This window comes from Notolabrus celidotus, chromosome 16 (assembly GCF_009762535.1).
Source record: "Notolabrus celidotus isolate fNotCel1 chromosome 16, fNotCel1.pri, whole genome shotgun sequence".
In the NCBI taxonomy this organism is placed as follows: Eukaryota; Metazoa; Chordata; class Actinopteri; order Labriformes; family Labridae; genus Notolabrus; species Notolabrus celidotus.
This window is the reverse complement of record NC_048287.1, coordinates 6,406,712-6,424,004: the sequence shown is the minus strand read 5'-3', so window position 1 is coordinate 6,424,004 and position 17,293 is coordinate 6,406,712. Positions and strand designations below refer to the sequence as shown.

Genomic DNA, 17,293 nt, shown 5'->3' with positions numbered 1-17,293 from the left:
TGTGAAAAGAAGAGGTGATGAAACACAACATACATAAACGTGTCCCTGTGCCAACTGTTTTTTTTAAATCTGTTGCTGACATCAAGTTTAAAATGAGCATATATATTTAACATGAAAAATGTTACAATTTCAACACTAGATCTGTTGTTTTTGCTTTATTTCAATCCAATGAAATGATTTGTAAACCAACAAATGCTGTTTTTTTATCAACGTTTTACGCAGCGTCTCAACTGTTTTGGCATTTTGGCTAGAACTCAATCATAATGTTGTAACAAAAGTATGTTATAATATAATAAAAGGACCCAGGTTCATAAATACTCTAGTGTCTGCGTTATACTAAAAAACATCTACATTTCTTTAGCGTCTGATTATGTCAGGAGATAAAAGTGAAGTGACTTATATTTAACCCTATCATTTGATTGATTTATCTATGTGGACGTGAGGATGTTTAAGTCTACATGGGAGACATTTACAGCCTGCTTTTCAAAGAAGAATACAGGAAGTGTGTCTTTCTATGGGCATGACAGCGTGTTGTACGTTACAGTAGATATTAAGTCGTTCTCAGCAGATGTGTGTCTAACATGAGTCTGGTCCTGCTGGAGGTTTCTGCCTGTTAAAGGAAGTTTGTCCTTGCCACTGTAACTTGCTAAATGCTGCAAAGTGCTCTGCTCATGGTGGATTAAGATGAGATCAGACTGAGTCCTGTCTGCAAGATGGGACTGGATCTTATCCTGTCTTGATGTTGGGTCTTTGTTAATAATAAAACATAGACTACGGTCTAGACCTAAATGATGTCTGAAGATTTTTGTGTTTCTTGATCCCCACATCCACATCAAATAAACAGCTTTGTTCACAAGGATCTTTATGTTTAATTTTATTCTCCCCACAGACTAAATCCTAACATTTATGATGACTACTCTTCAATAATCATCCGAACAGAGAGCAGGCTTTGACTCCGAGGTATTCTCTAATCTTAAATCTTTCTATTCCTGTCGTCCAAACAAATCTCAAATTTCAGCCGTGATTAAAAGCAGGCGAGCCACGAGCCTCTCTGTGCTGAATGCTCCACATTTAAACCAGATATATATGGAGGGCCAAAGATATTTACTCTTCCGGTTTATTTCTACAGAGTGCGTCTCTAAATATCTGATGGAGGTTAGCCAGAGAGTATTTCTAGACCTTAAACCAAAACCCCGGGCAAAATCAGAAGCACGACTCACAACGATGGAGGAGGGGGGGAGGTGGAAACCGCTGTCAGCCAGTCTACTGTGTAAATACTGACACACACTTGCATCAGCACAACACACACAAACACACATATACCCACAGCCTCACTGGAGGGAAGCCAAAAGCTGCTGAATGCACACAGCATGTATGACAGAAGCAGACACAATAACAAGAATCAGCTGAAGGAAGAGTCGAGTGATTTTAGAGATTTTTGTTCCTTTTGTGGCTCAAAACCAACAATGAATGTTTCCTCCTGACGTGTATTGTGTTCGTATCAAAGAGTGTTATATCTTCTTTGCTTTGTGTCATAGAGCTCCATTGTTGTCCTTGAAAAACACATCAATGAGCCACACTGTTGCTCCGGCTGACATGCTCCTTTATCATCATGAACACACACACTTGTAGTTTATTTTGACTCAATCCCACACACACAATCCCTCTCCCCTAAACACTGATTGAAGCACCGATGTGTATTCATCCACAGCTGAAAATAGTCCCCCATAAAAACAACACTGAGCATGTGCGAAAACAAAGAACTACATTTCAGATCTGTGTCTTTTTGACCAATGTGTTAAAGTTTACACCCTGACTGAAACAAGACTACAGTAATCTGCGGCCTGTAGTGACTTGCAACAATTGCAGAGCTTGTCTGTGATCTTTATCCACACTAATCTGTCATGTCATATCAAAGTAAAGCTGCACATCCACAGCAGATACCTCCCTTATGCTGCGAACACAGAAGTCATGAATGGGCCTTCTCACATTGTTAGAGGCAGGACTTCGATGCTCCTGTTCCACCAGTAAATGTTACAGAGGCATAACACTAACGGCCAAATTCCAACAGATCCGTGTCCGGTTCATCTCCGATCCGTCACTGATAGGTTTCTATTCTAGTCAATGTGTTAACTCCCACTGGATCTGCTCCGTTGCTTTCCAGCTGCGTCTGATCCGGCAGGTCCGAGTCCTCCAGATCAGATACACAACACTTCTATTTTTTTCTCCATACGTCACTGGCCTGATTTGCACAATCTACCCAGGACTTCAGCCCGCGGTCGAAACGCAGAAAACAATGGGTGCACAGGGACCTTTTAGTTCAGGGTAAAGTAGTTCTGGGGGCACTGACATATGACGAAGGGAAAGAGCTTCAATCTGAACCTGGACCGCCCACTTCCAGGACTTAGGATTTAAAGCACATGTGCCTGGTTGTTTTAAAGTGATTGTTCTTGACACTGACCAGCTCACACACTGTTTTTTGTTAGGGTGCTTTCCTTCATTTCAAGCCCAAACCTCTAAAAGCCAATCAGACTTCACTTAGACTGATCAACTGTAGTTGAGGCAGAATCTGGGTTTTTGTTCATGGACTCTTTTGAGGTTTTGAGGTTTTCCCCTCATATTACGTCTGAAGAACGTGCTGTTTCTTACATTCAGGGTTTAGTGATTTAATGCCAACATCCTTCACGACAGACAGCGTCACTTCTCTGTAACGTGAGTATGCCCCTCGCTAAAACACCCTAGAACTCTTGGTCGAAATGCACCTCCTAGTTTTGAAGCTTTTTGTCAACTGATCTTTTTTTTAAGCCACATTTGGACGAGAACGTGGTCAACCATTGTCCAGATCCAGATTTATTGCTCTAAATGGGACTATACTTTACAAAATGAACACCATGCTGTGTTGAAGACAACCTTAAAACAGTGACTGAAAATGTCAACTGAGACTAAATAAGAACTGATAAGTTTCCTGGTAATCTGGTAGACTTCATAAATTCAAACTTCTTCTTGCAACCAGCAGAGTCCCCCCGCCCCCCCCCCCTGGCCTTTCAAAAAAGCCCTCCTGCATTATTCACAGTCTGGGAGTTTAGCTCAAGACAAGCAGCTAAAACATCTGAACACATCCTCGCAGTGATGGGCAGATTAAGCGGAGGATTTAGATGTTAAACTGATGGAAATCGGCGTAGCTCTAAATGATAATGTTGCATCAATCTTACATCTGGAGCAGAAGCCGTGAGCGAGGTTGAGATGTGAGAATATCTGCCTCTCGCTCACGGAACTGTTTGTTCCCTCCGCTCCAGCGCTCGGAGCCGTTTCAGGCTGCTTCGCTCAATATTACTCTGTGCTCAGCTCAGATCTCACCCTGCCCGACTCCAATCACTCACGGCTTGCTGCAAATAAAGAAACACATCTTTGTAGACTCCGTCGCTGAACTTGTAGCAGCGGATTTTTGACACTAAACTGTGTGTGCTTGAAAATTATGGTGTAGCATTACGGGGACCAAACTCCATTTGCTTTCAAACTGAACCCTTATTTCTGTGCTCCAATCCAAAACACCAGGATCTCTTTACGGCTGCATTAGCTCTCTCTTTCAGTGTCAGTGTGCTATCATGGTTTGCTTCTGCTCCTGGTCTACATCTGAGCTCGATTACGGTTGTATTGAGTTCATGAATCAATAAATCAGTTAGGTAACTTGTTCCTATTGAAGCAGGCATTTTGGCTGAGTTTACAGGCAGGGGTGAAACAAATATGCTGCTCAGCAGTTCAGAGGTCGAGCAGGTAAATCTGCTTGATGTGCCAATTTATGACTTCAGATGCATGCAGGTGTTTTTCTGTAAGATTTGGAGCTTTTATACCTTTAATGCAAGGATGGAGGACAGGGGATGGAGTAGGCAACTAGGAGGAGAGAGTTGGAGTGACATATGACGAAGTGCAAGAGCTTCAATCTGAACCTAGACCGCCCACTTTGAGGACTTAGGACTTAAAGCACATGTGCCTGGTTGTTTTAAAGTGATTGTTCTTGACACTGACCGGCTCACACACTTTTTTTGATAGGGTGCATTCCTTCATTTCAAGCCCAAACCTCTAAAAGCCAATCAGACTTCACTTAGACTGATCAACTGTTATGTTCTGATAGGCAGAATCAGGGTTTTTGTTCATGGACTCTGCTGGATTTAAGAGTTATGTAATAATTCATCTTTAACTCAGAGGTTTATCCCTGTACGGATTCTTTGTGTTTTTTCCCCTCATCCCCGCTGTTTCTTATATTCAGGGTTTAGTGATTTAATGTCAACATCCTTCACGACAGACGGCGTCACTTCTCTGTAACGTGAGTATGCATGACTGAGGCCAGCTGTGACTCACTGCTCGGGTGCCATGGAGGGATGAAGGATTGAGAGACACAGTGAGCAAAGCTGCACAAGGGTAGGCGGAGTTATGATGCCTTCATAAAGAAAACTGTTATGAATGCAGCAGAAACATTAAACAACAGTCACACAGCCAAGAAACACAGTTACTTTGCAAAGCTAATGGGTTGGTCAGATTCCACGTCAGTCATTGGACGGATCCACCTTACAAAGCTTCTAGATGATACGCTTGTTCCCTGATCAGAGAATGACCGGACCAATCAGAGCCATTTCAGGAGGAAGAGGTGGTACATGTGGGCTCTGCAGTTTCACCAGAGTTGGATAACATTTCTTCTTCTGAATAAGAAGGAAGTCTTTTAATGCTCAAATCTTGGAACAAACAGTGAGAATCGAAACAACAGGAATCTAGGACTGTCCTGTATCAAGGTATTTATTTCAGTAGCACTGGTTGAATTTTTGGCTAAAAAGGCTACTTAATTGATTTGAAGTCACTGAATCATTTCTGATCGTATCATTCTAAATGAACCAATATTGTAATTTAACTGTATCAGCAACCGTGAATCATGAAAAAGAATCGTTACACGCCTAATTAATTGGCGATGAATGTGACAGAATGTTCATCCAGTCATCCTCTGAGTTTTTTTTTTAAAGGTTCAGCTCTTCTTGAACATCGTCTGTGGGGTGCTGCCTCGACAGATGTGAAATATTATGAGCCACTTCACGGATATGTGACATGCTGTGAAATGTGAAAGGCTTTGTGTTGTCATTATTACCAACTGAATTACTTTTTAAACGAGATCTGGTCTCCACAAAGTGTTTTTTTTAAATTGAGTCTTGATAGGGGGGGCCGTTGGCTTTAATTTTTGTCATAATATTTACTAATTGAAGTGAGGCTGTTTTTATAACGTCAGAATAAAGCTCAGCCCATCATTCATCTGTCAGACATTATTCTGTCAACGTGCTGGAGGTGAACGAGCCTTAAACAAGCCATTGTTGTGGGACAACAGCGTGGAAGGCTGACAGCCTGCTGGGACAATGGTGACATTGTTCAGAGCTCTCTCCCTTTCTCTCTCTCTCTCCCTCTGTGTGTGTGTGTGTGTGTGTGTGTGTGTGTGTGTGTGTGTGTGGAAGGGGGGCTGTGCTGCAGAGCTGCAGGGCACTGCTCGCTCACTCACCTTGGGTGGTTTGAAGGGGTAGTCTGGTGTGAAGGCGATGTCCAGGAAGAAGACTCCTCCCTCGTACACGGAGCCGGGAGGGCCCAGGATGGTCGACCTCCACTCGTAGATGTTGTCTCCTTTAGGACCGGCGCTGCGTTTATGAAAATAAAGAGCAGAGGGAAGAAAAAAGGAGAGAAATTGAATCTATGAGCCAGCGTCTGGGGAGGAAGAGAAGCTCTAATGGTGTAACTGAGTTTGTGTGCGCAGCAGCGAGGGGGAGAATAAATAAAGTGAGAGATTATCAGCTGTTCAATCAGCCGCACAAAGCTGCTGTTTCAACCTCTTAGCCATTAGAAGATTATTCTACAGAGCATGTAACAAAGAGTGTGTGTGTGTGTGTGTGAGCAGGGAAAATGATGAGTATGATCAATGTCATGTGGATGACTGATCTGTCTGGGATGTGAAGGCAAGCATGAAACACACACCGAGCTACACACACTGCACTCTGCACACACACGTCAGCAGGAAGGTGTTGAGCAGCAGCAGCAGCAGCAGCAGCAGCAGCAGCTCTGTTTCCTCTCTCTTCATCAGCGATTCACCGCTTGGCAGCTGGCTGCTGCCGAGCTCCATTGCTGCCTTTATTCTCAGCACACAAACACAAACACGTACATACAGACAAAGAAACACACACACACGCAGCTGCAAGGAGAGAGGTACTAATCCAATTCCATTTTCTGCTGGAATTAGGCCAGATGCCCCTGTCGGTTCCTTGTATTACTTTTACTTTCATCATTTACACACACAGGGAGAAAGGCAGAGAGCAAGCAGGAGAGTGTGTGTGCCTGTGTGTGTGTGTGTGTGTGTGTGTGTGTGTGTGTGTGTGTGTGTGTGTGTGTGTGTAGAGGCACATAAATGTAAGATGAGAGCCTGAGTGAAGTCGTTCATGTGAAACAGCAGCCTGTTGTAAAGCATCGGGCCTCTGCAGACCTATTTCTTGTCAGCGTGTGTTTGGACACAGAGAGGAATTAGGGGAGCGGGCTGCAGGAAAGGATGCCGGCATGTTCCCCTGCTCGGATAAAAATAGTCCGGAGAGTGGTGGGGCGCTGGGACTGACGGGGGACAGGAGGGAAGCATAAATCGCCTGGCTCAGCATGTGGCCTGGTGCGACGCGGTGCAGAAATCTATGTTTGTGTGTCAGACGCTGACGATTCAACCTCGATATGACGCAGATATTGATGTTTAATTATTAAAACAGCTCCGGTCATGAGTGCTGCACTTCAATGCTTCTAACAGTCCTCATGTGTTTGTCACAGCTATGAATATGGAAGATATTTCTCTGCATAACAACGTCAAAGATAACTTGGAATAAAAAACACAGCTGTTTAAAATTGAAGACTTCTGTTTGAATCACAACACAGAATTCAGTCTGGACCTGCTCTCTTTGTGGATATTATTCTTATGATTCAGCTCTCAACAAATAAGACTTGACTGAACTGATTACCTTCATGTCATGATGTTGTGTTTATGTGGATGAACTCGTGTTCTGGTGTAAATGGTCATGAGAACGCCTCAGGTTGCAGAGATGTGCTGCAGACTGAAATAAAAGCACACCTCTTAATGCACGAGTACAATGACTCATGTATTCCATTGTTTTTACAGATTTTAGGGTTGTGCAGCATCTGAAGAAACTTTGTAGTGCTTATCTAGTGATGAAAAACAACCTAAGCTAAGTCACATGTTTTCTGCACTCTTGAGTTTCCAGCTGCTAGATGTCTGACTCTCACACTGTCATCTGAAGGGGGATTCAGTAGGGCAAAGCTGTTCTGCCTCGGATCCTCCCTCAGAGGTAATTATGTACATGCAGGGAGAGCTGGGCAATATTGAAAATGATGTTATCAGGATAAATATCAAATCCTTATTTCATTTAAATGTAGTCAGATTTTTGATCCTGAGTGAAAGTTGAAGAGAGTTTGTTAGTTTGTATCTGGATTTAGTTTTCTGATGAACTTCTTGAATCCATCATTTCTGACGGTTCTAACAGGAAGCAGGTCTTTAATGTAAGATGAGATTTTTGTGAAGTTTTAGTTTGTAGATTCTTATTTTTCTCAGGTTGAGGTAATTTGCATAATTTGATTTAAATTTACAACAAAGAAATATCAAATTGTTGTTGAGTATTGTTTTGAGTTGTGCTCTCCCCTTTAAGATTACTGAGGGTTACGGGCAGAGTGATGTTGTTTCCCACAGTGCAGTGAATGCATCATGGTTATTCAGTGTTCAGTTGTCCTACGGTTGCTGTGGACATTAAACGTGTTGAAGATGCACAGCAGAAGTTGTCTCTGTGCTCTTCCTTTACCCACATCTTGTAAGTATATTTAATGAAGTGTATTAAGTTAATAGTTAACACAGAGTCGACACAGTGTCAGATTAACGACTCTGCTTTGAGCTGCTAGGTTTTGAGTTTTCTTCAGTGTCGCTCGTTTCAGCTGCGTAACATTCTGCTCCATCGTCTTTAAGCCCCGCCTCCCTCTCACCCATCGACATGATTGGCTGTTCAATGCTGTCTTCTTCTGTGTTATGTTGGGGGGCAACTAGAGTTTAAGGCTCATTATCGCCACCTCCCTTTCCAGTGGTTGGGGGGTAACTACATGTTTAAATATATTTGTTATCAAACATTTGTTATATTCTTATTGATTTATCACCCAGCCTTACATGCAGGTCCAAGTGTTTGTGAATGTGTGGTGCCCAACTCCCGCTTCCAGAACGTCAACATGCAATGTGAGATCACACACTAGGGCACCAGTATTACACCGTTTCTGGATGCAGCGTGTGAGTACAAAGGCGCCGTGATGGCAGGACTTTGTTTCAGTGCTGTTGCAGAGTCACAATGTGTCAGAGGCTACACACAAAGAATCTCATGAGCTGAGGCCGGCGGAAAATTTAACACACTTAGTCTCAAAACAACCCACGATGTTAAATATTCTCAAAGTTAAAACCTTTCTGCAGTGGTCTCTTCTGAGGGGGTCCAGACTTTGTAGACCTATGCAGGGCTGACAAGAAGCATGTGCACATACACAGACCTTTCATGATCCTCAACCCTGCTCTGTGTGTCCTCCAGCATCCACCCAGTCTGAGTCTGGTTTATGTTAATGAATACCAACACATGAGAGCTGTTGGTAAGCCCAGTCCACAAACTACCAGTGTCAGCCTTGAAAATCCAGCCATTAGTCAAGTCTTATTGCAAAGTAGACTTCTAAAATGACTCTCTCTGCCTCCTCAGGTCCACCAATCACTGGTTTTCCTCTTCGCAGAGTTCCCACACTTCAGTCTGAAGCATCTGGAAATGTTTAAAGTCTGCCAGCAGAGCCTCTTTGTTCTGTTCCTGCAGCCTGGTACAGCCCGCTCCGACAGGAGGGTGGATTTGAAATCCAGTATTGAGGGATCACTATTTTTATCACCTTGCTAAGCCTGTCAGAGTGATGGAGATGATGGAGAACACAGCCCTCCGAGTTTCACCTCAGAGTATCGGCTGGTATTTATCCCAGACTACTTGACTGTATTTGAGTTTACAGCCGAGAGGTCATCCATCAGAATCCAAATCTGAGTCTGAGGAAGAGGAGTGCTGTTTATAATGAAGGCTGAAGGAAGACAGCGGAGCAGACTATTTCCCACAGTGTCAGTTTCCACACTGTCGGGCATTATAATGAGCCTGAAGCGTTATCATTAAGAGGAGGTGGTTTCCTTTAGCTTCCTCGAAACTCATGGTGCTGAAACGCGGATACACTGACCACCTCAATGACAAAAAGTAGATTGTCATGTTTATTCTTGCAGTCCATATGAGGAAGGCTGTTTTGTATTAAAAAAAACACTGTTTCATCACATTGCACAGAAACATGTTATTGTGCACACACTCAGACATCAGATGCAGCTCTGATTGGCCAGATTGAAATGCAGGAAGAGAGTTGATTGGCTCCCTGACCACACAGCTTAACTTTAGTTTGTTCCAAAGATTGAGAATTATTGGTCTTCATCAGTAACCTAGAATTTATAGTTATAATAATCCAACCTGAGGACTGTAGCCTCTGTAGCATTTAAGGCATGTGGTTTAACCACTTAGCTAACCCTGCGTCCAGCTCCTGCAGCTTTAAGTAACCCCAAAGCCTGTTACATCCACCGCCATGATGCTACGGTATGTTTTGTTTACCTGTTGCTTCCTGGTTGCTGTTTCACACGACTCTCACCAAAGATAGTACGGATGCAAGATGTCTAACTCCTCAGCAATTTAACTCTGATAAACAATCTTTTGTCCACCCAGCATGATAACGTAACTGATCATGTAATAACAAATCATCAATGATTAAGTTGTGACACTAACTATGTAAGAAATGTATTTTAGTGGGATAAACCCCTTGAGATGTGCCATCTCGTTTTAGAGGGGGTCCCAAATGTCTTCTCTATGTCTTTGATTTGAATGAATGAATACTTGAATGATTTTCGAGTATTTGTTTTCATCGTTTTTCCTGGTGCCTGGTTGTAATACGGTATTCCCGCCAGACGGTGGCTATAGAGCGTCTTAAAGCTGTTTGCTAACCGCATTAAGTAACAGAAGAAGAAGAAATCTGACTACATTAAATAGCAAAAGAAGAAGAAAACATTGGCGACAGTCGTGGTGATTTTCTCCGTTTCTGAATCTCACACGTATTTCCAGAGACTGAGCAAGGATCCACTTGGCGATCTTTACAGCAGAAAGAAGATGTTTACAGCCTGGTTCAAAAAACGAGTGTAGTCTGGATTTCTCAATCAGCTCACACTGTACAGACGTGATTTTTTTTTTTAACGCGCCAATTTTGAAGATATTTAGATTACGAGTCTTCCAATGAGAGGCACAGCTGACTTGATTGACAGGTAGGAACACTGTAGCTGTTGGCTAGGAGGCTCAAAGTCCGACTCTTTATGTCACAATCGCTCCACACCAGCAATATGGCTCCCGCCGACGCCTGGCCTCAAAACAGCGCTTCAGAAACAGATGGGTGACGTCACGGATTCCATATTTTATACAGTCTCTGGTTCACACCAGTCGCAACTTCTGATGTTCAAAAATGAAGCCAATGTGGAAGTGCAGTAAAACTGCAGTTCCTCTAGTGTCCACTAGAAGCTCCAAAAGCTGAGGAAACCCATTCAGAGCCCGGATCGAATTGATTTTACTGCAGAATTAATCAAGTATACGGCCTCTTATAAAAGCAGTTCTGATCTCATTGATCCCTCATGTGTTTGTATGAAACAACTGTATGAAAGCTGATGGTCATGCAAAATGTGGCACGATTGGGGGTGCGGCTGATTTCAGTCTCTGGATTAAGAAAGTGAAGGTGAGTCAGGATTTCCAACATGGCGACCGATTTCTTTACCTGCCATCATAACTTACCAGACACACATTTTTATCACCATGACTTCAAGTGTAGCTCTCTGTGTAATATTATCTTCCTCTCACTCCTGACTGCAACACCTCTATCACGCTACACAGATCCCCCACTCCATCTCAGACCATCTCCCACTCGTCCCTCCCTACCACCTCTTTCTTAGCTCTTCCTGAGAACTATTTTTACTCCGCTCACACAAACACACGGCAGCACGGAAAACAGAAACTTTCACTGGTGGCTACAGATGGCTGAAGCTGCAGCGTTTCCTCACCCAGAGCCACGGAGAAGAGCTCAGCGAACAGAAAAACCCCTCTCTGCTCCAGCAGCACAGAAACGCTGAATGTGACTAATGTTTAAACTGAGTGGGAGTTTGTCAGCTGCGGCTGGAATCGTAGCCATAATCTCCTGTGACAGCTTGTTAGGACTTCACAGAGAAACAGCAGAATACTTAGTAACCCAGGGTGGTGAATATGTCAGACTGCTTTTATAAACCTTTATTTAGCAGAAAGAGTCTGGTGCTCTTTTATAGAAACTCCACGCTGCACACTCACACACAATCACAGCCTTGTACTGAAGCAGGAGCAGCTGGAGTCCCACTCAAGGTTTCCTCCACAGCAGTTGTTGTGATGCTCGTTCACTTTTCTGCATACACACTTCACCTTCCAGCCGGAGGATTCAGGAATAGTTGCGAATTTGAAATGTGAACACAACTTCAGACTTGGGCTCTATATTTATTTAGGGGTGCAAAAACTTGCTTAATAGGATGATCCTGGCCTGAATCCCCTCGTCTGAAAAAAGTTTTAAAGGTGACATATCATGCAAAATGGACTTTTTATTGGTTCTTTACCTGAAATATGTGTCCCTGGCATGTCTACGAACCCCCCGAGAATGAAAAAAATCCATTCTGCCCCTGTTCTGATTTCTCCACCTTTCTGTAAATGTGTGTGAAACGAGCCGTTTCAGACTTCCGTGTTTTTGTTACGTAACAAGAATATCCGGTCTGTCACGGAGTCAGAGCTCAGAGCTTGTTCAGCCCATAGACTGTATAAAATACAACTCAACCCCTCCTCCATTTTTCATTCCCTGCACACGTGTGCTAACAAGGAGCTTAGGAGGGAGGCATGCTAGTTGGAGGCTGTCTTAATAAACACAGAGGTCGGTTTTACTCCCCACGTCTGCAGATTTGAAGATCTAGTGGATGATTTTTATTTGTCATGGATAAGTGCTAGCGCTAGTTAGCATAGCTACATAGCTACATGTCGTAGCTGTAGCTGTGTACCAAGACACACGTCTACATACTGACAAATAAAACAACAAGAAACACAGAATCTGTGACCAATCCTTCAGAAAAGGTCCTGCTGCCTTTCTGGCAGAGGTTGGTTTTACTCCCCACGTCTGCAGATTTGAAGATCTAGTGGATGATTTTTATTTGTCATGGATAAGTGCTAGCGCTAGTTAGCATAGCCACATAGCTACATGTTCATAGCTGTAGCTGTAGCTGTGTACCAAGACACACGTCGACATACTGACAAATAAAACAACAAGAAACACTAAATCTGTGACCAATCCTTCAGAAAGGTCCTGCTACAGGCGCCTCTCTGTCAGGATCAGATTCTGGATCAGATTCAGAGGGTTGAAGTAACGCTAACTGTGAGCAGCCGTGTATATTCAGCCAACATGTAAACATTAGATCAATGTGCTGGAGAGCCGAGGGCACATCCACTTCCGGAGGGGGCGTGGTCAGAGGGAAAACAGAGTGTTCTGAAGAGGACTGAAGAAGAGGGGTTTTCAGGCATGCCAAAATCTGATTTCAAAGTGTTTTTTTGAGCATAAACTTTAAAGACATGTTTTGGGGACCTCTTAGACCAATATATGTTGATGAAAAAAGCGTGATATGTCACCTTTAAGTCCCAGATACTTCGGTGGTTCAAAAGATTATCTTTTCAGACTTTCTGTTAAGTTAAAAAAGAGTGGTTCAAAGACGGCTGCACCGATTTGAAATTGTACATATTAAATATGTTTAGTGTTTACCATCAGATATCCTGTTGTGTTGGAGTAACCCTGAGGACAGCTGAGCACACACCCTTTTCGACCAACGCAAACATGGTTCTAGCTCCGGGCTGGTGCTAGTGCTGGTTCAAGGATCGTTCAACTTGTGAACCAACTTGGCACCAATTTGTTTTTCCGACCACTTGAGCCCGTGGAAGAGGCACATCATGACGTCAGATTTACGTGACAGCCTTTCCCAGCAGCGCTGGCGCTAACTTTGCCTCACAACAACAACGATGGCAGACAACGAAGCACGCTTGCTGGTGTTGCTCCTGGCTTTTTGTAATCACATGAGGTCCTGAAGAGAACGTAACCAACTTTATCAACACTTCTGTGCTACTCGTCGTGCTTTACATGGATGGGGACTTAACCCTCGCCCCTGACGTAAGTGGATCGCGGTTCTAGACCATCAAATAGTTGGTGCTGCTCTGGAACCTGTTTTTCTGGCCGGGAGCCGGTTCTCTCACAGTCAAAACACAAAAAACTGGTACTCAATTGAGCACTGACTCCAAACTGGCCCTGAAACTGCCTTGGTGGAAAAGGGGAAGTAGATAGCCAATCAGGAAGCGGGAAGCAAGCTGACTGAAGACTGAAGAAGGAAGGACAAACATAGAGCAACGACTACAATCGTAAACGCAAAGCACAAAGTTAGATGGATGTCAGAGATAGAGGAAACACTTGTTGATGACCACAATCAAACTGACTCGGTGGGAGCTGGAGAGGAGCTGGACAGAAACTGCTACAGTGATGGATATATTAGACGGCTAGCAGCTCACAAAACTAAGCTTGAAGAACATCATTACTTCCTGCTTGTTGGCTGCCATGTTTTTTCAGAAATCACACGCAAGGAGATAATCTTATCAGCATACTTTTTCACACTAAGATTTACTCAGATGCATGGTATGATTAAAGTCTGAGTGATAATCACATTTTCACCATTATGATGCATTTATCAATTTAACAGCATTCTGAGTCCTCTTCGTTGTCAGATTTTGGTGCCTCCTTTTCTGCTGGAAAGACTGATTCTGTTACAGCGGCGTCACCGCATCAGTGTAAAGCTCTTATTAAAATGAAAACAGAGATCTTCATGAAAACATCACAACTCTACAAGGGGCGGAGGAGACCACCTCGCATTTTAACACGTAGGATAAACTCTCTGTCTGGCTGATTTCCTGTTTCTCTCTGAAAGTCCTGAAGATGTGAAAACAGGACAGGCATGATCTAAAAGCAAATAGCCTCTGAGCTGTGGTGTTACTTTCTAGTCCCATGTTGATTCTCAGGGAACATACATTAGTGCTTCAGTCAATGTGATGCATGTAAAGGGAATCCTCCTGGCTCTGCTTCAATCCATACAAAGAGTTTCCCATCAGCTCCCAACAAACGCCTGCTTACCTGCTCCGGGACAGACTGCTCCTCTTTGAAGCCCCGAGAAAGAAACCATCTATCGTTTAAAATCTCTGTGTCGTGTCCGAACCAGCAGAGCAGCATTCCACTTACACACACACTCACACTCACACTCACACACACACACACACACACACACACACACACTTGTACGGTGATGTTTACAGTGAGCAGGGGGGCAGCACAAACAACAGTGTTTGCAGTTCAAACAGAGCGCTGAAACACACACGAGCTAAAGGACAAACTGATGAGCAAGTGTACAGAGCTTCATCATCCTCTCTCTCCTCGGGCTGACAAACACACGACAGGCTCATGAACCAGGGCAGAGGAGCGTGTGTGCAGAACTAAACCATGGAGGACACGCTGTGCTGTATCCTGATCTTCATCAGGGACGTAACTACGCTTTCACTCAGGATGTGATCTGTTTACAGACGTGAGTCAAACTATGAAATCAGAACACATAGCAAACATATTTTTTCTCAAACATTCTTATCAATATTGATGTTTGTTTCTCTGAGAAAATGTGTTTAATTTGTCATCTGATGCTTTAAAGTAAGGGTATTACTGCATGATTGACAGCTCTGTGACTGACTGTGGACTGAACCACCTGAGGGGTCTTTAAATGTGTTGTTGCTGAGCAGTAGGAGCAAGACTCAACCAATCAATCCTGACACTGGCTCAGAATCATCGGGGTAATGGTTCAGCGTTCATAGCTGGCTTCAGGATGTGACGACGCACCACCATCTTTATATCCAATCGCTGGTCTGATCCTGTTGCAGTTATTGACTTCTACGACTTTCATGCGAAAATCTGTTCCATCCATCCATCCATCCATCCATCCATCCATCCATCCATCCATCCATCCATCCATCCATCCATCCATCCATCCATCCATCCATTCATTCATTTATTCATCCATCTATTCATCCATTTTCTTCTGCTTATCCAGGGTCAGGTCACGGAGGCAACAGTCCAATGCCGATAGAACCAGACCCCTTTCCAGCTCCTCCTGGGGAATCCATTGGCGATCCCAGACCAGGTGGGATATTTAATCCCTCCAATGAGTTCTGGGCCTTCTACCAGTTGGACGTGCCCGGAACACCCCTAAAGGGAGGCGTCCGGCAAGCATCCTTATCAAATGCCCGAACCACCTAAGGTGACTCCTTTCGACACGGAGGAGCAGCATCTCTACTCTGAACTCCCTTCTCAGCCGCTTGTATCCGCGATGACCACAGGTGAGGGTTGGAACGTAGACCGACTGGTAAATTGAAAGCTTTGTCTTCCGGCTCAGCTCCCTCTTTACCACAACAGTCCGGTACATTTTACCCCCACTCACGAACAAGACCCTGAGACACTTAAACTCCCCACCGAGAGAGAGCAATCCACCGTTTTCCAGCAGAGAACCATGGACTCAGACTTGCAGGTACCTGCACGCATCTTAACCAGAGCAAATCAGTGATCACTAATCCTGGTTGTACATAACTTAGTTGTAATTCTTGGTACGAAACACCATCTTAGAGCATCTCTGAGGAGCCTCCTGACCCTGTCAACCCTTTGATTAAGCAGCTTTGGTTTCAACAGTTCCACTTGATTTCAGCATATAGCAGCAGTGACTTAGTGACCTCTGCTTTCAGTGGCATCGTTCATCATTTTCCCCTGTGGGTGTATCAATGGTTGTGTTAGCTAATCAATTCAGCTAATGAGGCTGAGTGACACAGAGGAGCCCCCTCTGTCTGTCTCTGTTAAGTCATATATACTAACAGTTTAAAGGTGAGGGCTGTGGGCGGTTTGGGACGGCCATAGAATCTGTAACACCTTTACAGACAGAGGTGGTTGAGAAAAAGGAGCTTCAGCTGTTTCTTTCGGTTTCCTTTTCCTTTATAGAATAAAAATAAGTTGGAAGCTAGCCTGATTAGTATCAACCCCACCCGATAAAGTGAAAATAAAGTTAGAACTTAAATTAAAGGTGAAAAAGAAGAAGGTGTGTCGACTTTGTTTTGGTTTATTGTAACTAAAATGAAAGAAAAGCCGTCGTTGTTCTCCCTTTAAGACTCTCAAGCCTAACTTCTTGAGCAGCGTTATTAAAAGAAAAGACACAGAGCTCTTTGTGTGTTTCTTTCACCGTGTGTTTGATGCCTCTTACACCTCATCGTCTCACCCACCAACACACTGTTATTATTGTAGAAGCACCTCAGCCATGTTTCTACGCTCAAGGGCACTGCGCAAATGTCAGTGACTCACCGGGGAGTGTAGAGAGAGGCTACGCTGCACAAATCTGTTACAAACAGGTAAATAATGAGACATGGCTCACAGACAGGAAGCAAGGATCACTGACAGGAAGGATGCAGACACGGTAAGATGTTGTTCAGATCCGTCTGTGTTTGAATGACAGAGTATGTCCTTAATGTGTCTGTTTGGCCTTGTTAACACATGGCCATTTGAACCCCCTTATACCTTTTCAGAGTTTGTGTTATCATAAGGAATCAGATAAGTTAGCAGTGTTAGTGTGAAAGCTAACAAAGGTTAGCTTTCACGGTTTCCTACATTTTTTCTTACCTCAAGACTAGTCAGTCAGTCAGAATTAACATTTCTGTTAATAGAAACTAAGAGAAAGATGGTTCACACACTACAGGGCTCCAATACTCCAGACAATTTCATTCACCAGGGAAGTGATGTTTGAAAAATCTGGGTCTCTGACACTTTCTGGAGTGGCTTTGGGGGCTGCAAGCTGAGCTGTTTCTTGTCTTACGAGCTGACTTGAATCTTTCTTTGGGAAAATTGATACAGATAAAGTTACTGCAACGTAACTCAAAACACTCAGGGAGAAGTTGTTTGAAATGTTTCACTGTCTGTCTGTCGGTTTACATTGTCAAGCTAACTGTCCCATGGGAGGACTTTGATTCATGGG

At 43.7% G+C, this 17,293-nt stretch overlaps 1 protein-coding gene across 1 annotated transcript in view; it reads right to left on the bottom strand.

Moving 5' to 3' along the window:
- Nucleotides 1–17,293, bottom strand: part of LOC117828450 (ubiquitin-conjugating enzyme E2 E2-like) — a 104,688-nt gene that overhangs the window by 16,833 nt on the left and 70,562 nt on the right. Inside the window, exon 4 of the mRNA XM_034705600.1 lies at nucleotides 5,537–5,669. Coding sequence (XP_034561491.1) covers nucleotides 5,537–5,669 — 133 coding nt within the window. The remainder of the gene's footprint in view (nucleotides 1–5,536; nucleotides 5,670–17,293) is intronic.